The 26,304-nt window shown below is 39.9% G+C and overlaps 1 protein-coding gene across 9 annotated transcripts in view; it reads right to left on the bottom strand.

Moving 5' to 3' along the window:
• LMBR1 (limb development membrane protein 1) overlaps nucleotides 1-26,304 on the bottom strand; it is a 136,447-nt gene that overhangs the window by 25,782 nt on the left and 84,361 nt on the right. For 7 of the 9 annotated variants that reach the window (XM_057730818.1, XM_057730816.1, XM_057730815.1 and 4 more), the window contains 6 exons: nucleotides 25,813-25,877; nucleotides 21,694-21,766; nucleotides 6,797-6,877; nucleotides 3,778-3,854; nucleotides 3,061-3,138; nucleotides 229-302 (listed from right to left, as the gene is read on the bottom strand). In XM_057730818.1, the coding sequence (XP_057586801.1) occupies nucleotides 229-302; nucleotides 3,061-3,138; nucleotides 3,778-3,854; nucleotides 6,797-6,877; nucleotides 21,694-21,766; nucleotides 25,813-25,877 (448 nt within the window). The remainder of the gene's footprint in view (nucleotides 1-228; nucleotides 303-3,060; nucleotides 3,139-3,777; nucleotides 3,855-6,796; nucleotides 6,878-21,693; nucleotides 21,767-25,812; nucleotides 25,878-26,304) is intronic. The other 2 variants (XM_057730817.1, XM_057730819.1) reach the window with 2 other exon arrangements.

Below are 26,304 nucleotides of genomic sequence, written 5' to 3'. Positions count from 1 at the left end.
AGAATCAAGGAAAAAACCCTCCAAAGAATGTGTTTCCGTAAGTTCTCAATTGTCTTCAAAATGTCTTTTAAGGCCAAAAGGAAAAACAAAACAAAACGCCACTTGGAGTGCTTGAGGAAGACTGACTTGCTTTTTCTTCCAGGAAAGTGTCTTATTAAATTACCACTGTCCCAGAAAACTAGACAGAAAACTTCTTGAGAGACAGAACTTCAGTTAAAGAAAGGATACAAAATCAAAATGATTTCAAGTGCAGCTCCCACAAAACCAAAAGCAGAAAGAGAAGCATTTCCTATTCCAGGCCCCTGGGGGGGGAAAAAAACACTTTTCAGAATTCAATGACACTATTATATTTGGTTTCCCCAAAATTGTCGTTTCATAAATATAGGACAGTTGAAATTAGGATTAATAGCCCGGAATAACATCTAAACTTTCAAAGGAAGATTTAGCATGACATGAGACTGGATTCATCAACTAATTCAACCACATGTTACTTTTAACAAGCTCAAAACATTTCTGATTTATCTCAAATGTAATTTAAGTTACTTATCAAAATGATATGATTATGCTTATTGTTAAATCCTAAATATTCCTGGAAGACATTTTTTAAAAATATAATAGTCTAATAAGAATAGGACATGTAACCGTCTGAACCCTGAGGCAACATATAAAAACTACACAATGGAAGTGTGTCAGAAGGAAGCGAAGCAAAGAAAGACCATGAATGCGCTTATCCTGTCACTACTCTTGAAAGTTTCCTTTCCCCAAATCTTCCTTGGGAATTCAGGGATTTAATTAACACAGATTTTTCAAAGGCAATGCTATAAATTTTTTCCTAAACATTAGATCTATTCTCAAAACCTATCTTTATCTGGAACCTAACAAAACAAGCAGAAAAAGTTAAGAGGCCAGACAGGCAAAAAATCATTTCTTACTGAAGGGAACAATTTTTTAAAAGCTTACTAATTCAAGAAACTCTCTGAATACAAACTAGTATTGTGCTATCAGCTTCAATTACATTTAACAGATATATCAGGATAATTAAGAAGATAAAGTCAGCCTAACAAAAAATAAACCAATAAATAATATCATACATATTATTTATCCAATCTAATTTAGGCATAAAGAAGTTAGAATACCCATGGAAATTTCATATATAAAGAAGGGACAAAGAATTTACCAACTTTTGTCAATCTTTTGAAGAAATATGAATAATGCTAATGGAAAGCTTATTAACTGGGATGGAAAACACTTTGGAAATATTCTCTGTCTCAAGAAAAGGCCGACAGGCAGGATTAAGATGACCTGATTTATTTACACCATCATAAAAAGAGCCTACCATGTGTAAGCCCCTCTCTACTATGCAGGAAGGGAATGGTACAAAAATGTACCACGGGGTTTGGACCTTACCTAGTGTGCAGTATATGAAAATGGGTTAAAAAATGGACAGAAGTCAACACAGTAGTTGACTTCCTGCTTGATCAATGGATTTGGGTCTAAACAGAAGACAGCGACAAGGCTGTGGATGGGAGGACTGCTCACTGCTGCTGTTCGTTAGTGCAATGGCCAACCTGGAGCAAGCTGGCAGGCTCGCAGTGGTGGAGAGGCACAGCGAGAAATGGCACAGGGTCCTGAAAAGGCTGGGGGCAGGGAGCGAAACTGAGCACGCTGCTGAAAGAATTAGCTTCTGAAAGAACAGGGTATCTCATCCTGGACTGAAGGACAGGAATTAAGATAAATACTGGCTTTCTTCTATGAGAGAGAAGGTACATCATGTGGTTCACAGAGAGAAGAGGCATGTCGGGAAGCCAAATCGGCCACCCCAAAAGGTGCCTCTCTGGCATGAGGCATTCTAGGCTGATTGCTTTCAAGAAACAGAAGACTTGGTAAGTCTTTCCTTTTAGCCCAACGCCCACCTCATCCCCTAACTGCCTACAAGAATTTAGATAAAGGGCCTGGTTGAGGAGGAGATACCGACAAGGAGTATGGGCTGAGTGTAGTAGAGGGAACCTGGCAGGACCTGGAGACCAAAGTCCTCTCTGTGTCCCATCTGTTTACCAAGCATCTGCTTTTCCATCTCCATGTGAATGTCCTTCCTCCCCCTCGAAGCCCCAAACCCCTACCCCCCTTCTCCTTTCCTTGGATGGAATATACACCTCAACTGCCCAAGCTGTCCTGGGGCCTCAGTATTCCTACAGGGTTCCCACATACATGTAATTAAATTCTGTTTTCTCCTGTTAATCTGTCTCATGTCAGTTTAATTCTTAGACCAGCCAGAAGATCCTAGAAAGGGTTAAGGAAAATTTTTTCCTTCCCTCAAAGCATGAAAAGCCTGGAAGAGTTTTGAAGTCATTTCTATGGGAGATGGCAAAGGTGCTAACTTCGAAAAGTATAATAAAATGTCAAAACTTATATGCTACTTTAAGCATCCAAAAGTTTATAGAGATGCCTAGAAAAAGTATGCCATATACGAATATTTAGTGGAAACTATCTTCTATATGGAGAATATATTTAAATAGACTAATTGATGGAATTTAATAAAAGCATGAATTTTTAAACAAGAGAAAAAATTAATTCATGAAAAAATGTACATCTGACTCTCCTCCAGCAACCAAACATTTTGACTCAAGTTCATAAAATGTCTGACTCTTCTGAAGCACGAGTCCTCACAATCACATATTTGGATCTTTTGTAAACACAATGAATCCATCGAATAAACTCTCCATATTTCACTATTTCAAATACACATTTTCTTAAAGGATCACAAATAAAAATTTCAGTAAAACAAGGATAAACTCTGATACAAAGCATAAAAGGAAACTTGATACTTGATAAAAGGCTGGACAATCCAAAATAAGAAATCAGAAACAAAAAAACATAGTTTAGACACACTGTTTATGAAAGCTCATTGCATAAAGAAATTCATACAACCTGAAGTGTATATATATTATATATATATATATAATATATATACACATGCAGAAAAGTTAATGCTTTTATTTATTTGAAACACTCAGGGTACACTTTTGCAAAAGAAAGACATTCTGAAGCGTTTTACTTTACCCTTGTTCCCTTTGGCATTGCTGTTTCATCAACCAACAGGCAAAGAATATTACAAGCCACCAAGAGGACCGAAATGGACTACAACACAAAAAGTAAGCCATCAGTTCTGAATTTCAAAGCTATTTTTCCAATATACACATATTAAAATCTAAGTAACCTACCAAACGTATGCTTCAGAATTGAGGAAAAGCAGTCAAGACCAAAATTCTACATATAAACCTGAAGTAATAAGACTATAAAAACTCCAGAATAAATTCCTAAAAACTCTGCAAAGTATTACAATCTCAAAGCTTAAGACAAAAGCTATTAATATAGGTCCACTTATTGACTGATTTCACCAATTGGAAACCCACAACTCCACATATTTAAAAAATGGTTAAAATGTTATCAGAACTAATTTAATAATTTCCACATCCCATCACAGAGTTTGAGCAGGGTCTCTGCAACACCTTGTTTCTTCTTAATTTTCAATTGAAACAAAAGAATGAATTTCCTGCTTTTATGAAGAAATAGATAATCTTGAAGACTTCAAAAAATGACCATTATCTTCATTTTTTGCTCTACTGAGTTTTTACAAATAAAGCACAGATGGATTTTAATCTTGTTGATAGAAAACCAGTTTACCTGAAACCATTTAGCTGAGGGAATTGCCATACATAAATGCTAAAGTAAATAAAAAATAATTTACTTTATTTAACCAGGCAAATAAATTCTTACTGTCTCAATAAGAAGGAGAACCATAACAGCAGGATATACCAAGTTTCTTTCCCATGCTGAAGCCTTTTTGCGCCTCTCTATTAGAAGGAAAAACAAAGTATAATAAAGGTTTCAGTCATTTCCAAAAATTCTCTCCAGATTCATATTTTCATTCCCCACTACTAAAAGCAGTATGTATTATTTTTACATAAATTGTTTTTTCCTAAAAACATAAATTATTTTTAATTTTCCTCCACGAGCTATAAAAATCAGAATTTTAACATCAGTTTGGTTACATAAACAGCTCAATCCTGTGATGCTCAAATTCTAGCACTGTAAAGACATTTCAATTATTGAGTAAATATATTGTGAATATACAGCTTACTCTGAAAATGTAGTCATATTTGTATTTTTTTAATTTACATATTTACATATTGATAGATTTACACATCGATAGAAATCTGAAAGTATCAGGTAACATGAGTAAGAATCCTCTCTAATCCCATATCCCACAGGTAAACACTTAGAGTTGGCTAAAGGCTGGAAGCAAACCTCTACTTCTAATGACAATGGTCTGCCTTACATCACACCAATCCTTATGCCACAAACAACTGGAAAAGATGAATCAAACTAAATTTCTTAAAATGAAATGTGTATGAAGATATCAGAGAGCTCCCATGATGACGGAAACTGAGGGGCCGATACTCTGTAAGATGAACTGACGTGAGCCCTCAACGTGCACTATGTTCCCCTGCGTGGGGGCATGTTCCACTTCAGACCCACAGGGCCGGGAAATAAAGCAGAAGCCAGTGGGTGAAAGAAAATGGTGCTAAAGCAAAGCTTTCGGCACTCCCAACAGAGCCAGTGAGACACAATTAGGGTTTGGGGCTACCAAGGCAGCCAGAATTTGAGAGGCTATGATCACAGAGAAAAGAAAGAGAAAAGAAGGTAAGCCTGACACACAGCTACTTTCCCCTTAAGGCATCAGTGGGTTGGAGGAGGAGAAGAGGAACCGAAAGGGCAGAAGGAGGCAGAGAAGCCAAGCAGAGCTTCTGTCAGGCTCAGGCCTCATGAAGAAGATGGGGTCAGAGTCAACAACAAAACCACTGGGCTTTTACTTAGGACCAAGGAAAAGCTGTTCCCGAGGAGGTATGCCAAGCTGGATGAGCTCAAGCCCAGCCAGACTAGACTGGCCTGTCCCTACTCTGACTGCCTACTAGAGGCAAAGGTAAATCCTCTCAAAACGAAGAAAACAGCATCCAGGGTTTCCACAGTTTTGTATGAGAAATGTCTGGCATTTAATCACACATTACCAGGAGGCAGGACAAGGAAGAAAAAAAACAACAGAAACAGACTTTCAGGGGATCCAGATAGTGGACTTAACATAAAGAGACCTTAAAGTAACTAACTAACACGTTCAATATAAGCAACAAAATGGCAAATGCCACACACAATTTGAATCTAGAAAACTAACCAAATGGAAATTCTAGAACTGAAAAATATTGTAACTAAAATTCAGAGTTCAATAGCTAGTTCTGACAACAGTTAAAACACAGCTGAAAAGAGTGAAATGGAAGACAGATCGGTAGAAAATATCACAGACTGAAACACATAAATTAAAAGGGAGGGAAAACATGCCATTTACCATTTTTAAGAAACTCTGCCAAAGTCACTAAGATTTTCTATGTTTTCTTATGGAAGTTTTAGCTCTATTTTTAGGTCTTTCTCCATCTTGAGTTAATTTTTGTATATTTTTGAGGTAAGAGTTGAGTTTTATTTTTAAACTTTTTTCAATATACTAATTGTTCTAGCACCATTTATTTAAAAGATTATCATTTCTCCACTGAAAGGCCATGTCAACATTGTTTAAAATTGGTTTTATATTTATCAGTCTATTTCAAACTCTATTCTGTTCTATTACTTTTTTGCTTAATTTTTCTTTAATGCTACACTGTCTTTAATACTGTACCTTTAAAATAAGTCTTGAAACCAAGTAGTGTTAAGTTCTCTAAATTTGTTTTTTGCAAAGTTGCTTTGGCTATTCTAAGTCATTTTGACATTTCCTGAATTATAAAATCAGCTTGTCAACTTCTTTTAAAAAATAAATCAGAATTTTTGAGTAGAATTACTTTGAATCCATAGAGTGATCTGGAGTAAATTCACACCTTAATAATATTAATTTATCCAATATATGACCACATTACCTCTCTTTATTTATTCGTCTCCTTTAATTTCTCCTAGCTACAATTTGTAGTTTTCAGTCAGTGATCAAGTCTTAGCTATCTTTTGTCAAATATATCCCTCCCAAGTATTTCATATTTTTGATGTTTTATTAAATATATTGTTTATCTAGCTTCAACTTGATTGGTCAACTGATTTTTCAATATTGCCTCTTTATCTTGAAACCTTGTTAAACTTATTTATAAGTCATTATAACTTTTTCTGTATATTCCAAAGGGATTTTTAAATAAATGATTATGATTTCTGCAAATAAAGCATTTTACTTACTTTCAAAAAAAAAAAAAAAAAGGAGGGAAAATAGAGAAAAAGTTTAAGAGTAAAAAGGTCCAGCATAAGTGTAACTGGAGTCTGAGGAAATAAAAGAGAATGAGCAGATGCAATATTTGATGAGACAGTCGCCAACAATTTCCCAAATGGATGAAAGACATTAAGCCACACACTCATGGAGTGCCACAGACCTCAAAAAGGATAAATACAAAGAAAAAAGACACAAAAAGAGAAGAATAACACAAGATTATTTATCAGAAATAATACAAGTGAAAAGATAGTGGAATGGTATTTTTGAACATCATCATCTTTGAAAAGTCATTCTGTAAACATACAAAACAACAACAGAAAGTGAAGAATTACATGCTCATCCTCTCCCCAAAGTAAAAGACATTTTTTATTGACGGCTGTGGACAGACTGAAAGCTTGTAACATAGAGATTTCATAATTTTTAAAAATATTCCAGACTACAGTAAAGTCTTTAATAAGAAACCAACACCATACATAAGTCAAGGAAAAAAATGTACAATACCTAATTTTGTCTTAAGCGTCTTTACGTTTTCAAGTTCTTGTTCCAGCTCTGTTATATTGTACTCCACTGATGAAGAGAGTCCTATCAAAAGCAAAAACATTTTAGAAGTATAACAATAGAACCTCAGAACATGCAGCCCTCACATTTAATGGAAATATAAAAAACACATTGCAAATCCTGATCACTAATAATGAAAACAAACGCTACTGTGATTCATAGAAAAGTACACCCATTTCTTTACTCCTTAAAACTTCCAAGTTCTTGCTGATTAAACACTACATGCTTCCTAGAAAATTTATTACTCTGGTAAAATTTTTATTTGGTCTATTGTTAATTTTTCATTAATTACAATACCACGTGCTTATTATACAAAGTGAAAGAAAATCAAGATCTGCTCTTCATCCCACCTCCCTGACATGACAACTGTCAACAGCTTGGGTGATGCCTTCTTCACGTTCATGTACACACTCATACATACATATACATCAGACGCATGGTTTTCAAAAGCATTTCATAAGAATGGGTCAAATTAGACATGACTTCACCACTTGCTCTCCTAGTTAAGGATATGTCCATGTGGAGAGACAGCCCCAACTTCCTAACAGCTGAATAACAATTCCAGAGTACAGATGTACTTCCAGTTTTATTCAGAATTATTCCATTTATGAATATTCAGGTTTTCCTCCATTTTTTGCCACTACGAACGTTTTTCTGTGCACATCCAGTACATTCTGATTCTATTATTTCTGTAGGACAGAGTCTCAAAATTCAGATTGCTGAGTCAAAGGATATGAGCATTCAGTTTTCAGAGATATTTAACAGTTACTTCCCCCCAAATATTGTGATTTACTGTAATAAGTTATTGTAATAATTTATGTTTCTATCATCACTTTATTATAAAGTACGCTTGATGTCAGATGATTTTGCCCAACTGTAGGCTAACATAAGTGCTCTGAGCACAGGTGGGCCAGGCTACACTGTGTTTGGTACATTAGATATTTTCAACTTATAATGGGATTAACAGCACGTAACCCATCATAAGTCAAGGAAGATCTGCATTTTCCCTTCTCTTCCCCAGCAGTGGGTGCTGTAACTCTTGAATTTTTGCCAATGTGACAGGTAAAAAATGTTTTCCCATTGTTACTTTAACATGTACACCCTATACATATTTTCTGTTTGTTTCTCCAATGGTTTGTGTATGTCCATACTCTTCTATTTTATCTGCCAAATTCTGAAATGGACAAATTAAAATCCCCCACTACAACCGTACTTTGACCAGTTTTTCGTCAGTTTTTAAGAATTTTTCCATTATGTGTTTGCTAAGATTTGGGGGCTCCTATAAGACTGTAACATGTTCCTTATAAATCACACCTTTTATCACTACATCATGACCCTTAGTGTCTTTAATGCTTTTCTTTATATTCACCCCCCCTCATATATCATTGTATTGGTAATTTTGGTTAGAGCACGATTCAATGTCTACATTATTACAATGCAAAGTCTATCCGTTGCTTACCCACATAATAAACTACCATTAGCTTTCCTTTCTTCCATAACATTCTTCTTCCCACCCCCAGAATTGATCTTTTTTTAACTTGCTTTTTCTTTTTCATTTTTATGCACTCACCACTAGTTCGAAGCTAAACTTTCCTCCGAAATGTCTTTATTTCCTCCAGTAGTTTGTGAAGAAAAGGTGAATGGGAGGTAATTTTTTTGAAACTATACCAGTCTGAATATTAAAGTTCAGTTACATATAAACTTTTTATATTTAAAAAATATAAACGAGGAATGAAAAGGCGTGTGGTTTACAGACTTAAGTCCTCATCTTCCACGGTTGTCAGGTAATAGTTAACTTAATGTTGGACAATCAAGAAACAGCAAGGGGACCTTTTTATTTAGTGTTTATGAGTTTATGATCATTTATTAGTTAGGTCAAAACTAATTATTCTCCAGAATTGTGAAGTCACTGCTCCACACGGCTTCCAGGGTTGGCTCTGAGAAGTCTGAAGCTCTTCTTCCTCCTGGGCCTGGGTATGAACTGCTTCTCATTCTCCCGAGAGAACGTGCAGGCTCTTATCCCAGGGTTGGTGAGTCACTCTCGTGTTCCATGTTGGGCACAGGGTGAGCACTTTTAATCTCCAAGTTCTTGTCATTTAGAGCTGAGAAATTTTCTTGATTTTTGTCATTTCCTCCATCCTGTTTTCTCTCCTCTCCCCACTTGGAATTCCAATTAGTTGGATGTTAGATCTCTTGAACTGATTCTCTAATATTCTTAACTCTTCCCTATTGTCATTTTGATCTGTTTTCTTGATCTTCCAATCTTTCAGAGACATTATCATTTCTAAATTTTAAGAGGCCCTTTCTGTTCACCAGCTATTCCATTCTTATGGGATCCTGGTCCTTCTCCTGGATGCGTCAGTCTCTCGCAGGATACTGACGACAGATTTCACTTTTTTCTTATCCCGTGTATATTCTGTCTCCCCCTAGTGTCCTTTATTGTTTGTTTGTTTGTTTGTTTTGGCCCCTACTTTCCCTTGAGAGGTCTTCCTCTTAAGACTGGTAAGGTTCAGTCAACTGTTCATATTTAAGAAGGAAGCACTAAAAACGATGATTTGAAACTCTAAGATTGCGTGGGTGGCACCTGACGACAAGACTTCCTGTTGGGTAATCCAGCTGGGTTTTTCATGGACACCCAACTGTTAGCAGGGTATAAGGCTTTCCTCCTGGGCTAGACGGATTCCATGGACAAGACTCTCTGATCTCCCTCTTGGGGTATTACAGCTTGGCTGTCCAGGTGAAGTGAGATGGGAGCCCATGTGTTCAGTCTGTGAGCACTCATCCCATCCTCCACTCCCCCCAACTGTGCCCAGGCCACAGCCTCATCTTCTCTGGAGAATATCCCCCCTCTACTGCTGGGGTGGGGAAGAGGCAGTAGTCTGGTACCCTGGAGAGAGGGGGAAGACATGGAGATCAAATCGCTTCATAAGCAGGCTTATCATCAATCCTCATCTTAACTCATCCCCCTGCATCCCCGCTTCCGTAGCATCTAGTAGTGCCACTTTGGGGACTTTTAGGGACTCTGGGATGTAAATCAAGCACAGATGCTTAGGATTCAGCTTTCTTGGGTCTGCAAAATTAGCTACTTCTAAAATTCTCTCAGATCTACTAAATTTCGAAAACTTTTTATGGTTTTCTCAAGTTTTCCTTCTTTTAGGTTTATGCTTCTCTGAACCTCAGTGGTCTCATCTATGAAATGGGGGCAGAGGTATTATTAGGATGCTTTCTGCTGAGTCAGAAAATTCAACTCAAACTACCTTAAAAATAAGAAAATAATTTCATGTAATTGTAAGTTTGCACACAGAGCGGGCTTCAAAGTGGGTTTTCCAGCAGCTCAACAGTGACATCCAGGGACTGAATCCTGCCAGCCACAGGTGGCCTATCTGAAGACTGGTGCTCTTTCTCCTTTCATGTAATTTCATAATTTCTCTTTATTTTATTTTGTTCATTATTGCTTCTTTTCCTAGCAAATGGAATTTCTGTTTATTCTTTTTACCCATGTTAATTTGACACTTCAGTGGTTACTTTCTCATTCTTAACACACACACTTAGATTTATATTTTTTTCAATAATGCCACAGGGAAACCTTATTAGGTAACTTATCCCACACCAAGGTGAAATTTTCACAACGCTTTTTTAAAACCATTCTCTCACTGCTTTCCACTCACCCCTCCTAAGTCCAGGGTTGTGCTGAGATTGTTTTAAAAATATTTAGTTTGAGATTATTACTAAATTTTTCCATTGGTATGGAAGCTATCATATCCTCAATGACTAGAATAGTACCTAGTTACTAAATATGAAGCTATAAAATGAATAAACAAATGAATGTCTTTTTGTGCCCTACTAGGTACATGACATCTTTGGAAACAATGTTTTTAATTGCAATCTTCCCTGCCCCCCCAAGACTACATATTATTCGATAATCCTTAACAAGTTATAAATGGGAAGTTTGATGTTGGTCTCTCTCCCCTTTGTAAGTAATTTTTCTATGTGAAAGCTTGTGAATCCTTTTTATTATTATCACCACTATTATTGGAATTATGAATCTTATAACTCTGGGTCTTTTTTATTTCCTGTTTAATAATCTTGCCCAGGACTCTGTGACCTTTTAAATGTATACTAAAGTCTTTCCTCAGGTCACTGACATTTTCTTCTATTATTTATTTTTTGTTGTTGTTGTTACTTTATTTATTTATTTTTCAAACAGACAATAAACTGCATATATTTAGAATATACAATTTGGTATCCCAATCTCCCAATTCATTTCACTGACATTTTCTTCTATAATTTATTTTCTTTTTTCTACTACTTCTTTTTCCTCTTCCTAGCTATCTATTACTTAAACTAGGTATATTAGCTCTGTAGTCCATGTCTATTATTTCATTAGTGATTTCCTTCTCTTTGCACTTTTGTTCTGTGACATGAAATAGTTCTTCCACTTGATTCTACCAGATAATTAATTCAATTTTCAGAAGGACTGTATAATTTTTATACTGCTGCTGTAACAAATTACCATAAACTTAGTGGCTTAAAGCAATACAAATGTATTACCTTACAGTTCTGGAGGTCAGAAGTCTAAAATCAAGGTGTCAACAGGACTGTGTTCCTTCTGGAGACCCTAGGGGAGAAGCTGTCTGTCTCCTCCAGCTTCTGGAGGCTGCCAGCACACCTTGGCTCATGGTCCCTTTTTCAGGTCACTGCACCCTCTGCTTCAACTGCCACATTTCTTTCTCTGAGCCTCCTGCCTCATCTTTCACTTATAACAATGCTGTGATGACACTGGGCCTACCAGATTACCCAGGGTAATCTCAAGACCCCCTCACTTAATCACACTGCAAAGTCCCCTTTGCCATGTAGGGGACATATTTACAGGCTCTGGGCGTTAGGACTTGGATACCTTTGCGTGACACTATTCTGTCTACCACAAGGATTATCACATTTTTGTCTACTGAATTTTTAATTTTTTCCCACATTCTAAGCAGTCTTTTTTCTATTTTATCTCTTTGAAAATTGGTATTTACTTTTGGGGGCTAATTACAAATTCTTATTTGTCTCTCCCATTAGTTAACCTCAACAGGAATCACGCATTCTCAATACTCATCTGAGCCTTTGGAACTCAGTCCTAAGTGAATGGTAACTTTTCTGTATCTGCTGCTATTCTTCCCTTCATACCTACTCAGAGCAGACAGTTGATCAAGCAGTGACAAAACATCTGGAGGGCCCAGGAATTTCTGTTCTTGCAGAGTATGGATGAACTGACCAGAAATACTGACTCGGGAGAAACAAAGACTCCGTGCTCTGGCATCTCTCAAGATACAGGTAGTGCTCCGTTCTCAAAGGGAGAGGGACGGAAGGGAGGGTTCGGGCTAACAACACAGGGCAGCAGGGTGCAGACGCACGGAGCCCTCCTGTGGGATCACAGAACTCCAGCCTCACCCCAGGTTTCAAAGAAAGGTGAGTGTCCCCCCGCACTGCCTTTCTCGCCTCCGTCCATCACCAGAGAGAGAGTACGCTCTCTTTCGGAGAAGCCAAGGTCGTGAAAGCACTGAAACGTCACACACTATTTCTACAGCTCACGAGTTTGACCATTTTACCTGCCAGTATATAACTTATATAAGAGAACAGGGCTAAGACAGTATACAGATGTACTCAGGTACGGTAACCCTCAACTACTCAACTTTGACTACAAAGACAGTGTAGAGTTTCTGGCAGCCAAAGCAAAAAGAGAAACATTTAAGTTACAGAATTAATGGATATTTCTGTATAACAAAGAGATTTACAGTAAGGTGGCATAGCACTGTAAGATTTTCAAGTATCTCTGAATATAACAGCCTTAGAGATATTACTTTTTATCCCATTTCTTTATAAATTATATGGTATATATCTGTAGTTCATGCTCATTCAACGTCTATATCTGATAAATTACAAATACAATTCCAAAGTACATTTCATTCCCTATACTTGTAAAGAAAAGCTCTATTCCAGTAACCAGTTCACTGCTAGAAAAAATAATCTGATGAATAGTCAGAATTTTCAAAGGGAATCAGAGTAGACAGTATTCCTGCTGCCAATGTAAAATTAAGTGAAAAGACATAAATGCCTACTTTGTGGGTGTGATGTCTACAAAGCTCAATACAGATGTCTAGACCAATCAATGTTTTCAAAGGAAAATAACTAAAGTGATATTTATGTAACGCTGTGTTTTTATTTTTTGGTGACACAATGCTAGGCACACAATAGGTAGTTAATAAACACTGACTGACTGGCATACTAAAATCAAGAATACATTCTTATTGTCCTCAAAGAAATTACGCCTTTTTTAAATGACTAGATTCATCTGGAATAAGGCATTTTCGCAGACATCACCATCCTTTACTGTACATCTCATTACCTAAGTGACAAAAGTAAGCTGGTTTGGGCGGCATATTCAATTATAAATGACTGGAAGGAAACGATGGCTCTTGTAAGGAACTGTGATACGCTGCAAACAAATTCTGGAATGTTACACAAATTTAAGTTGCACCAACAAAATCATCCAAACCTAAAGAACCGTATTATCATCACTTTACTTCAAAACGAATCTAGAATGCTCAACGCCAGCACTGTCTAGTCGATAAGTCACACCGGTAGACGAGACCTGTGTGGACGAGTCGTGAGAATAAAAAGGGATTCTCCGAGAAAACCACAAAGCAGCTCATTTAAGGTCAATTTAACGGTATCATTCTGTTTTCCTTCCAGCCTCCACACAAGATTTCACTACCTCAAAGGAAATTGTAAGAGTATCTATTTGCATTCCCCCTAGGTGATTGGCAGTTCACCATCAATTAGTTCAAAATTACTCTGTTACTAGCATGCAATAAAAACAACACCTTTCATCTTTCTTACACAGGTAAGAATACCTTCAGAGCCAGTATCTTTGATCAAATGAGTATTTTTGATCCTGCCCCACCTGTCTCTTTGGATTCAGGAAAACTAATAGCTGAAGGCAACTTTTCCCAGCTTTATTCTTAAGCTGAAAAACTAGTGTGGTATTGAAAATATTTTGCTTCCAAGATAACAGAATTTCCCAAAGTCCAGCACTTCTTCAATAATTAAGCTGTCCTTACACCTCTTCTTAATACATAAGAGAGCTTTAACTGACATACATTCGTATGTTACAGGACAGACATTAATTATTTTAATGTAAAATATATAACGTTGTATTTTTAAAAACAAATATAAATCTCCAACTGGGTATGTAAACAATTCAAAGAATATGAAGAAATAAAATAATCTCCCCAAACAAGTCAGGACGGTAAACAACTGAGCGTCCTAAACTTAGTCTCACAATGAATACTGCTTGGAAACAGATACCTCTGGTATAAACATTATTTTTTCACTTAACTTTTTAAATTTAGCATATAGCCAAAAGAAAGCTGATCAGAAATCTATTATCCAAATAACTTTAAATTTTTGATTATCTTTAGTACTTCAAATTGACCAAAGTTATTTCTATCACCAAGAATGTCAGGTCACACAAGTACTCAATTATTTCTAGTCACTTAGACAAACAAGGTTGTTGTTAAAGCCCAGGACTCCTAATAATTCACAGAGTGAACGGCCTCCATCCCTAAGCAAACAGCAATCACCGTGCACCGCCAAGCCGCCAGTGACTAGACAGACCCCGGAAAGTTTCTGAAAACTGGAGCCTGGGCCTGAAATCTCTAAAGCGTCTCTTTGGGCAAGAACAAACACTATCACTACCTACAGAGGAGAAAGACAACCCAAACACTCAGAAACTCTATTTCTACTTTTATTCCATTTGCAACGCTAACATTTGTTAAAATAATAGTTTCTATTTACTTCTGACATATCCACAAAAATATGGCTAATTACAGAATCATGTAATATGCGACTTTTGATATCCAACACAATTTTGAAAATGCAAAATATTTTCATTATAAATGACCACAAGCAAGATGGAGAATATTAAACAATCAGCTTTAGGAACATTATATGAAGCTATGTACACATTAAAGTAACGGTTTGGCCTTTATTTTTCTACTTTGGCTATAAGTTATTGGTAGATCGTAAGCCAGATAAGATGTTAACACTACTTTATACCTGCTACTCTTGGGAACACCATCACTCACACAGGTGTGGCTAAAAAAGCAGCTCATGTGCGTTAAATTCACCTTCTGCTAACAGACTTGGATCATCTACACTGAGCAATCTCTCTCTCTCAATTTCTGAGAATATATGATACTTGACTCTTAAATTATTCTATAGTTTGTTATTCGGAAGTATTCCTCACCTACTAATATCATCTCTTAGCCACCTGATTTCACCCCTGGATCATCTCAGTAGCTGGGTCATATTTTATTGTCATGAAAGTGATTATACGGCTCAAGAAGCTGAATAAACTGTCTCTCACAGTTTCAGACACTTGGACTCAAAATGTTTATATCTTGTTAGACACCTTACTTAGTATTACCAGTAGAATTAATACTCTTGCCACAATTAAAAAGACAAGAGATAATGCTGGCATGGATGTGGAGAAAAGAGAATCCTTGTGCACTGGCTACTGGAATTGTAAATTGGTGCAGCCACTACGGAATACATCATGGAAGATCCTCAAAAAATTAAAAACAGAACCACCATATCCAGCAGTTCCACTTCCAGGAATATTTCCAAATGTAACAAAAACACTAACTCAAAGAGATATCTGTACCCCCATGATCACTGCAGCATTATTTATAGTAGCAAGACATGGAAACAACCTAAGTGTCTGTCAACAGATGAACAGATGAATAAGATGTGGTACATGTATACAATGGAGTATTATTCAGTCATAAAAAAATGAGGAAATCCTACCATTTGTGACAACATGGATGGACCCTGAAGGCATTATACTAAGTGAAATAAAGACAAAGAACAACAACAACAAAAATACTCTTTTCTGTTAGTTCATAAAGTCAAGATATTACTAAATATTTTCTTCTATCACAGTATTGCCCAAGAGAGGGTCATTCCGTGTCAGCAATCTCTGCTGTGTATGTTCTTGATGAAAGCTGGTATTTGATCATCTCTGGCCTAACTAAGCCCAAACCTCTCTCAAAGGGGCCCAGAGTCTGCTAAATCTGAGACAGTCTCACTTCAGTGGTATAACCAACAGATAACCACTGCTAGGCGAGAGAAGAATGCCGAGGGAAAGTCGAGAAGAAGGTAACATAGAGGACATGAGATAAAGCCCAGCACAAGCTTCCTCATACCATTAAGGGTGTTACGTGAAAGACATCATACAGCTAACTGTCCTGCCCGTGACGATGGGAAAGCCTCTGGCAGGATGCTGCCACCCTAACGCAAGCACAGAAGCCTGGCAAACTCTGCTCTGTTATCAACAGCAAGATTCAGGGACTGATGGTGACAAAATGCTTCTGACAGGTTACTGAGTTCCTCGAAAAATTCGGATATGTTGTTTTTTTCCAATCTTTTACCTTTCAGAATACCAAGGTACTGCAACATCACACTCAGCAAAAATGAAATAAGTACATCTTCTGTGGTCTTAAGAATAGAGAATTAACATCGACTTCAATAGAAAAAGCTTTAAAAAAAAAAAAGATTAGGATAAAGCAGGAAAGTAACTGCCACTAAAAGTGATATACTAACTTTTTATCATGAAGATGAAAACAGTGCCTAACAAAACTGAATTGAATCATTAAGTTCAAAGGCTAAAATATTTTTAACAATTTTATTGAGATATAATTGATGTACAATAAACTGCACATATTTAAAGTGCACAATTCAATATTTTTTTCTTATTAATAACGTATATATGGCAATCCCAATCTCCCAATTCATCCCACCCCAACCCCCCCTGCTGTCCCCCCTTGGTGTCCATATGTTTGTTCTCTACATCTGTGTCTCTACATCTGTGTCTTGTAAACTGGTTGATTTGTATCATTCTTCTAGATGCGGCACATGCATTACTATACGATATTTATTTTTGTCTTTCTGACTGACTTCACTCTGTATGACAGTCTCTAGGTCCATCCATGTCTCTACAGATGACCCAATTTCATTCCAAAGGCTGTAATATTTTAAAATAAATTACATTAAAAGAACTGTGAAGGTTTTGAACTTAAACATCAAAAAATAACTCCTATTCATTACGGTGCTTCTAAAGTTACGCAGCACGCCCACAGGCTGCACACACACGAGAGCCAGTTATTTCAATTACTGCTGCCACATCACTTCAGCACTTCACCAGGCTGATGAAAGATATACAACTTAACCCTGGGAAGGAATGACAGAAGATCTTCTACCACGACCAGTGAAACGAGGATCTCCACGGCTACTCTTCGGGGGTCCTGGAGGAGGGAGGGATTGTGACCGCTCCTACTTCACGGCTTAACAACAGGGGGAAATCGCCTTATTTCTGCTTCTTCACTAACACCCCCCCCACATGGTCCTCCGGCCCCTCAGCCCGGGCTGTCCCCAGAGGTCTCCACACTGGGCTTTCCCACATACGCTCCCATGTGATTGTCCTCCACGCCACCACCAAACTTCACCTCTTCCTTCTTCACATCTACGGTAAAATGACAACTCTCCACCACGCGTCTCTCATCTATGCATTTACACACACAACAAATACTTCCTCCCAACCCACCACGTGTCTGGCAATATCAGAGGATCAGGGAGAAAACAAGCAGAAATCCCTGCCCTCGGAGCTCCTGTTCTGGGTAGAGAGGTAGGCAATGCACGGAAAGTGAGCAGTGCGCCCATGACGGGAAAGTGCTGCCGAAACAACAAAGCAGCACTGGGGGGGAGGGGCGGGGGGCGCAGGCCTGGCAACGCTAACTTGCGGCCACTGGCTGGCCACGTGGGCCAGCCCACCGAGAAGGGGGCTGTTAGGGAAGACCCGAGAGGCAGGAGGCAGGGGCAGGACAGGCCGTGTGGGGAACGAACAGCAAGGAGACTGCAGGAGAGGAGAGGCGGCCAGAGGAGGGCCGGCAAGCAGAAGAGAGCAGAGTTTAAGCACCGAGGCATGAGGCAGTCCTGTGTGAAGAAGTGATGGACACAGAGAAAACCCAGCAGAGTGGACTGAGAAGCAGCAGCCCATCACGTGGAAGGACAAGGGAAGCGTGGTGAACTGAGAACCACGCGGAATACAACTAGCTCAAGGACGAAGCAGCGTAAGATGAGGACTACGAGGTCCCGGCCGACCTGATGCCGGCACTGTGGTAGAGCCGTGGCGGCGGGAACGAGTTCACAGCCGAACGCGAGGCACAGAAATGAAGCCAATGAGAGGACAACACTGGTGAGTTCTGCTAAAGGCGGGAAAGCAATGAGGTGGTGAGCCAGAGGGGGCAGGAGGTCAAGACAGGTTGGTCTGTTTTCCTTCCTTCCGAGGAAATAAAAATTAGTATTCTAAGGCAAGTAGAGGAAAATGTTAACATAAAAATTTTCTCTGCCCTTTGGCGTCCTGTCTGCCCACACCGCACCGTGTGTCTACACTACGCGTGGACCACATGCCCCATCCGCAGAAACACCTGCTCAGCCACAGGAGCAACGTTCTCCTGGCACCAACAGGACGACCCCTCGGAGACAACCTTCCTTCTTAACCTTGTAAGCGGCCACGATGACCCTCCCCCCCACTCACTTTGTATACGTAGGTCTCGACTGTATACACTGTTGACAGTGCATCATTTAAGGTAACAGCCCTTTGTCTCAAAAACTCACACAACTGTGCTTTGACCTCTAACGGGAGGAATGGTTCTTCTGAGAGACTGTTCCCAAGTTATAATCCTCAATTTGGCTCAAATAAAATTTTCCGTTTCCTTCTTAGATCAACTGATTCGTTTTTCGTCGACACTTCTTTCCCTTCCTTCCTCTCTTTCACTTGTTGTTTCCTTCTGTTGAGAAAAATCACAGTACTTCTTTATGCTGATGGAAGGGATCCAGCTGGTGAAAAACTGATTCTGTAAGAGAGATGGTAGAACAGCTAGAGCTCTGTCCTGGAGTCCACGAGAAGGGACAGAACCAGTGCACGAGGGGAGGCCGGCCACAGCCAGGGGCCAGGACAGTGCAACCGCCAAGTAAGGACAGCAGACAGCACATGCAGCGGCAGCCGCAGGTGGGTGAATCCCTTTGAAGGGGAAAGCTTGTCAGAGTTCGGTCATAACTGCTTCCATCTTCTCAAGAAAATAGGAAGCAAACTTACCAGCTCAGAGTGGCAGTGAAGAGAGTCTGAGGAAAAGAGAAGATGTAGACAGTCATCCAGGAGGACGCGCGGCCACACGCGGAGGAGAGGCCAGGCAGCCGCGGGGCAGAGGGCAGCAGGCATGAGTGCAGAGCCCACGGCTGGCTGGACCCGAGGCTGCGGCCTGCCGGGCGGGAGCACAGCAGAGAGAGAGGGAAGGAGGCTGAGGGATGCGAGGGACCGGCTATAACAGCAGCCCAGGAATCTAAACTGTGACCTAGCCAGGGTGTGAAGGAACCGCGAGAAGTTCTTAGGGTAAACAGGTGGCACGTTAAGTCTCAGTACTGAAGAACGGTGCGAACTGAGCTGGAAATACCAGAGCTGGAGAGCAGGGTGACTGATTCTGAGATTATGCAAGAACCTGAGTTCCTGCTCGTGACAAGGCCTGCGTTACAATCCCAGGCAATGAGCAGCTGAGGAGATGACTGGAAGAGAGAGGTCAAGGAGCTCCCAGAGCCCTGGGACACTGAAACCACCTAGAGTCAATGATGGTGTTGTAGAGAGAAGGCTCATGAACAAGGAGGGCGCGGGAACAGCCTGGGACAGGAGGGGTGACCAGAAAGGGAGAAGTATTCAGTCAGGCCAGGGTCTAAAGACATGAGATTCAAAGTGTCTGAAAGAGCCAGAGGAACCCAGCCAAACTCTAGGAGAAGGAAACGCGGATGCGGGGAAACGCAGGATGCGGGGAAACGCAGGATGCGGGGCAACAGCTGCGGGGAAACAGTGGGAAACTGAGACAGAAATGGGACATGAAGACACCTGTGGAACAGAGAGTCTGAGATGCGAAGGACTGGATACCCCGGGCTCCTCACGCTGACCGTCAGAAAGGGGCCAAGGGCAAAATGCACCCATGACTCCTGCCAGGCTCAAGGGCCAACGGCGGGCAGGAGCGGGAGTCTTGCCAGGACCGCATGAGCCTGGGGCCCTCACTTCACTCTTGCCAGGGTGAGGTGGACACGGGGTGGGGGCGAGGGGTTAACCAGATGGTGCGGCGCTTGGGCTCCCTCCTGTTCCAGGAGCACATACAACTCCTCCCTCCATCTCTTTCCAAGTCTGTTAGTGCTGGACACAACCTTCAGTCTCACCGTTTCTCCTCCTCTTCTTCAGTTAACTAGTCCATGATCTGGAGACTCAGGTTCTACATTCACCTGCACAATGGCTGGTACTTAGCAGATGTGCAATAAACAGAAGAGGAGGAGAAAGAGTGGAGCAGACTGGTAACAGGATGGCTTCCTTATAAGTGTGCAGGTTAGCTTTACTTTATAACTGTATTTCATGAAATAACAACAATAATAAGAACAAAACCTCTATCACCATCAAGTGTCAAGGAGAAGCAATGGAGAAGTCACAGGCAGGCAGTCCATCATAAAGCTACACTGGTAACTTAAACACCAGGCATGAAAACCCAGCTCCAGGGATACAATAACTACTAGAAGAAAACTGTGTTAGTCCCACAGTAAAGCACATCTTGATATTATGGGTTTTTTTTCAGATAACTGTAAAGCGGAGATCAGAGCAAACCCCTAGGCTCATGCAATGCCGGCAGCCCCCGGGAACCAAGAAAGCACACTCAGTGTGCCCTTAGCAAACACCACCACAGGTTCTGGGGTGAATCACTGCTGTAATCTATATTTTAGAAAACCTTACACTCTATACTGCAATTCTTTCTAATAGCCCAGAGTACAAAAATTAAAACTTCACTTTTTAAAAATAATTTAAAATATAACATAACTGTTACAAATAAATACATTTGACGTAGTACTAGAGTAAATAAAATCCATGGGATGATTTCCATTACTTAACCTCCTATGATCTATATTTTCTTAAAAGAGAGCAGATCTTAAAATACAGTTTTGTTCCATCTTGGTTTTTTTTTCCTCTGCACATAATGATAAATGTACTTTACTGAAGCTCACAATTCTTTATATTAGTCAAAACGTCCATTCTGCCATAGAACCCTTTATGTTAGAAGCCTATTATTTTCCACCTGAAAACAGTCCACAGTGCTAACCAACAGCAAACAGCAAAACTATAGCGTTTATCCCAACATACCCCAACAAGGAGTCTCACTGGAAAGATTTTAATGACAACCTACCAACAGAGCAGTCAGAAGTAGTACACGGCTTCCCAAAAGGCAGAACACAACATCACACTCAGCATGAGCACTGACACCATCCTCAGTGTCAGAGGCACACTGCCTTTTACACCATACATTAGCGATTCCCACAGGAGAGCCACGAGGTAGAGATATCACAGTCACCAAGACAACAGGCACGTCTGCGAAACCTCAGTCACGACAAGTCATAATGCTTACAGCACGTTAGGCTCTGGCTGCAGAGGGATAGTGGCCGGTGTCTCAGCACTGAGCCCACCCTGCCGGTCACAGCTCACATCAGTGCGGGGAGCTGGGGACCCGACCTGAGCGCGGCTGCCCCTCAGCAACCCCCTCCTCGCCTGGGAAGTGCACACCTCACTCTGACGTCTTGGCCTCAGGCAACAGCACGAGGTGCTGAGAGGCTTGTATTTTTCCCCTTAGTTATCTGTCTTTTTTGAATTAAATAATTTTTTGTTCTGGTCTAAATCTGTAATAAATACGTACCATTCAGTCGTCTCTGGAGTGCCTCTTCCTCTAGGGTGATGATATAAATTTGTTCATCCAGGTCTTCAAGAATCTAAATTTAAAGATCAAACTATTGAATAACACGTTACAAACGTACTGCCTATGAGAATATGTAGGCTATTTGGCCTATAATGTAGATAACCATTCAAATTACAAGGAATCTAGAATAAAAATGCTCAAACTATTCTATTTGCAAGTTAAGCAGAAATTCTTAGTATATAACTAAGTACATCGAAACCTGATTATCACAAAATCTACATAGATTTACATTGGATTTTTCTCAGTTTAAAGAATTAAAGAACTTTGCAACTCTCAATGGCACACAAATGTACAGATTCTAACCATCCAAAAGCTAAATGCAGAAATATCTCTTCATGCCCAAGCCACTATTTTAGAGCCAGACAGAATAGATCACCCAGTCCAACACTGGTTTCTCATCTACCTTAATCTGCATAATGTGTAAAACAAATTCATAAACTAAATCCCTACCACCACTACTTTCCATTCACATCATCTTTTACACTAAAAAACTTCCACAAATATTAAACACAGGTATTATGAAAATCATCCCATAGACAGAATCCTGGAGAAACAGTGTGCTGACATACACAACACTCACTACCACAGCATACAACACTAACAAAAACAACCAAAAAACTCGCTAATCAATAACCAATTATATGGGATATTACCTGCACTGTCTTCAAAACTGATAACACCTAAAATTTGTCTAAGTCCAGCTTTATTAACAGAGCTGTCCTTCTTAAGACAACACTAAGTATCTTCCTAGCTCTGTGAAAAAATCTGAAAGTAGCCCGGAGCTGTTATTAATGTTCTGTGTCATTCAACCCCAAACTACTTTTTCTCAGCAAAACAACAAATTGTGAGGAGTTTGTGTACAAAACCAAAGGATGGAAACCATACACACACACACACACACACACACACACACACACACACACCTCTTTTCAGCTCCCTGATGAGGCATTTTCAGAAAAAGGAGTTTCAATCATGCGATCCCTAACAAGTATCAAATTTTCAGAATTTATATAAAACTTATTTAAAGCAATCCAATAATTCACAGTATTTCAACAAATATTGATAATCTCCCATGGCCTGGAGCCAAAAATAAAATAATAAACTAAGGATAAACAATAATAAACAAATAAGTAATTACAAGAGAAGGCCGCCCTTGAGTGAGGGAGGGCGGGAAGACAGGGATGGGGGAGACCTCCTGCTGCAGGCCAAGGCCGCTAGTGAGGGCCTCGCTACAGAGATGCACACTCTGGTCTCGCGGGGGAAAGAACTGGGTCCCCTGAAAGCACTGGGTGCAAGCAGTGAACAGGGGCTAAGTCATCCAAGACAGACTCCGCACGTGAGGAAAGCAGGGGCCACAGCTTTGTGGGCCGTGATACGAAGTTCCTCTCCCAGCAATGCTCTCACCACTTTCTACCGTGTGGATCACAATTGACAGTTTTTACTCATCTCGAGGTCCAGCACATGTACAAGGAGCTCCTCTCCCTGCGCAAAGTGCCCAGTAATGACGCGCCACCACTGGCACGTGCCGGTGTGAGTGAGCGACAATGAGAAGCACGGGCACTTCCGTGCAGGCTGGTGTGCTCCATCCCCTTGATGCTACAGCAACCCTATGAGACACAGACTGCTCTCAGCCCGTTTGTAATCTGCCAAGAAACAAAGGTTTGGCAAAGAAAACTCATCTGCCTTCAAAGCCTGTGATCATAGCCACCCTAGGCTGATGGGAACCTAAATACAGATCAGACTTCATTCCTGACCACCAACAGTACATATGCCAGTGTCCGGGAGAGACATGAAAAACCAAAAACATAATTACAGAATCGAAAGTGAGGTCATAACTGAAGCTAAAATAAAATGTTATAAAAGTTCAGAGGAAGAAAGATTCCCAGCTTCTGTTTGGGAAGAAAAAGTCTTGGTGAATGTTTTTGACGGCAGTATCTTATCTGATGGCTTCATTTAGCAAAAGGAGGAAAGACATTTCACTCAGATGGAATGACAAGCAAAACACACAGAAGGGGAGACACAAAGCTCACGCAGCAGTAAGGTGGCTCGACGAGCACAGCTTAACGGCGGCACAAGCAGTGGTCCAGCGCCCACGCTCTGGAAAGAGCCTCTGCAGTCACACCCTGCCTCATCCTCCCAGATCCGTGATCGTGTATAAACTACTTGATTTCCCTGAACCACAGATAACCCAACCATTAAATAAGAACACCATCACCTAACTTATGGGTCTGTCATCAGGATTAAATGAAATTATGCATGTAAATAAAGTACTTACTGCAAGCATATCCTTAATTACTGAATAAATAACCATTATTATTGGATGTTAGGAATAAGAAAAGAGGCTAATATTAAAAAGTTTGAAGAGGAGGGAGGGAATACGGGGATATGTGTATAAAAACAGATGATTGAACTTGGTGTACCCCCCCAAAAAATAATAAATAAATTAAAAAATAAAATAAAATAAAAAAATAAAACTGTCAGAAAAAAAAGTTTGAAGGTATTTTTAGTAACAGACAAGTTTGGGAGAAAATAAGCTTGGGGAGGGGAGATAAATAAGCAGTCTGACTTTGTTGAGTTTTCAGTTCCATGTGATACTCAGTTACAGCACATCAAATATACTGCAGTTTGTATTCATGACCTTCTTCTCACTGGAATGAGACATTTAGAAGTGATGTGGAAGCCGCAGAGGTGCTCAGGAAAACAGGGCAGAGTGCCTTTAGACCAAGGATATAACTTTAAACACCTGCCTATTTTAGGGGACAGGAGGTGGAAATGGAGAGACAAAACAAGCAAACAAACAAAAACAACAACAACAAAACAATCCAGAGAATTAGGAAGAAACTAAATGAATGCAGTGTCACAAAACCTCTTTAAGGAGGGAATAAATTTCAAGATTTAATAGGATGTGCATTGTATTTGAGTGCGTGTACATTTATGTAGCCAGTAAAAAATCCATTTTTATTTAAAAAAGAGATTATTTGTCATTTTAAAAAACTTTCAAAAGTAAGCAAGCATTTACTAAAAGAATGTCTACTATGATATTCTCTCAGTTTTTCCCCTTGATGAATCACCCTGACAGGGAAGGCAAACATATAACCATAATAATTTCATGAATACTACTAGTGAAATACAAACAAAGGGGAACGTGAGAAATGCAGAGGAAGGAGCTTAATTATTTTAGCTCAGAGGAGAAGTGAGGCAAGGGTCAAAGACAGGTAGTAAATGCAGCCGGTGTGAGAGCCAGGACTTCAGGAGACTGTCAGGTGGCTGAAGCAGGGAAGAGGCAGAGGCGAGAGAAAGACCCTCGACATGCCTGGGAAAGGGGAAGGGTCCAGGTGGCTCTGGGCACAGCAAGTCAGCTGTGAGACTGACTAGGACCGGAGTCACCGGGGAGGCGACGGGGCCGGCCGGGAGCCACAGGAAAAGTCAGCGGGGGACAGGAGGTGAAAGGCCAGGTATCCTGTGAGCAGTTTAGACTTGAGTTTGTAGGCAATGAGGATCCATGAAAATAACGTGACAACTCCCTAGACACACAGAAGAGTTATTCTCATAGTATCAGATATCTGACAAAACAGCTAAAGGCCAAAGTGACTTGGGGACAAATCATCGAAACTACTACCAACTGAAAATTATTTTTACATGAATACATAGTATTTCTGAGATTTGAGGGAAAAGCATAATTCAATGAATCAAGACACAGTACGCAGACAAATTTTCAGCAAATAACTGCTTTGTAAATTAAATATATATAGTAAACTTTGAAACATAAAAGAGTTACTATTTGATATAACAGACGCCTAAAATACCTGTAAATATTTGTATATTCTGTCTTCAAATTTGCCAGAAGAATTTTTATCTGAGTGCCTATAGTTAATATTTTAAGGGCAAAAGCAAATTTGGTTTCCAAAGATAAAAAAGATTAAAGTAAAAATAACAATTTGGGTCATAAACACATAAAAACATTCTTCTGTTTCTGAACGCTAGTCTAGAACCTAAAAGACGTTTCCGTGGAAAAAACGTTTATTTGACACACGAAACGGCCCGCAACGCCATACTCACTGTTGGCTTCACCAGCAGCTGCCCCATGACCGTGAACATGCGGGAGAGGCCGACCGGCGTGCACACTGCAGGACAGAGAGAGCTTCCTTCAGAGTTAGGAGGGAACCCGCGAGTCCAAAATAAAGCAAACGCAAAAGACTGCTGTTGTAAGAAAACACTTGTTTCAGATCTAGGTTCTCTCAGTGTCTCGTCACAGGGCTTCTCAATGTCACCATTAGAGAAGCTCCAGGGGTGGCGTGCAGAGGATGGGCATTCCTGTATTTAAGGAGAGATTCATCAAGACTAGAGGAGAGGGAGGATATGCCAGACTCTAGCAGTTGAATAATAAGTGTTTTCACTTAGAAGAAATTAAAGAAAACCAACCAGAGAACAGATGAAATTTCAAGTACTAACTGAATCGAGCAGCAGATAAGACTATCCGAAAGTGACAACTAAAACAGCTACAGCCTTAAAAATCCTGTTCCCTACATTTATCTGCTTACATCTCGGAGA

The sequence above is a fragment of the Hippopotamus amphibius genome, chromosome 4 (assembly GCF_030028045.1).
Source record: "Hippopotamus amphibius kiboko isolate mHipAmp2 chromosome 4, mHipAmp2.hap2, whole genome shotgun sequence".
NCBI classification, from domain to species: Eukaryota; Metazoa; Chordata; class Mammalia; order Artiodactyla; family Hippopotamidae; genus Hippopotamus; species Hippopotamus amphibius.
This window is presented reverse-complemented; position numbering and strand designations above follow the sequence as displayed.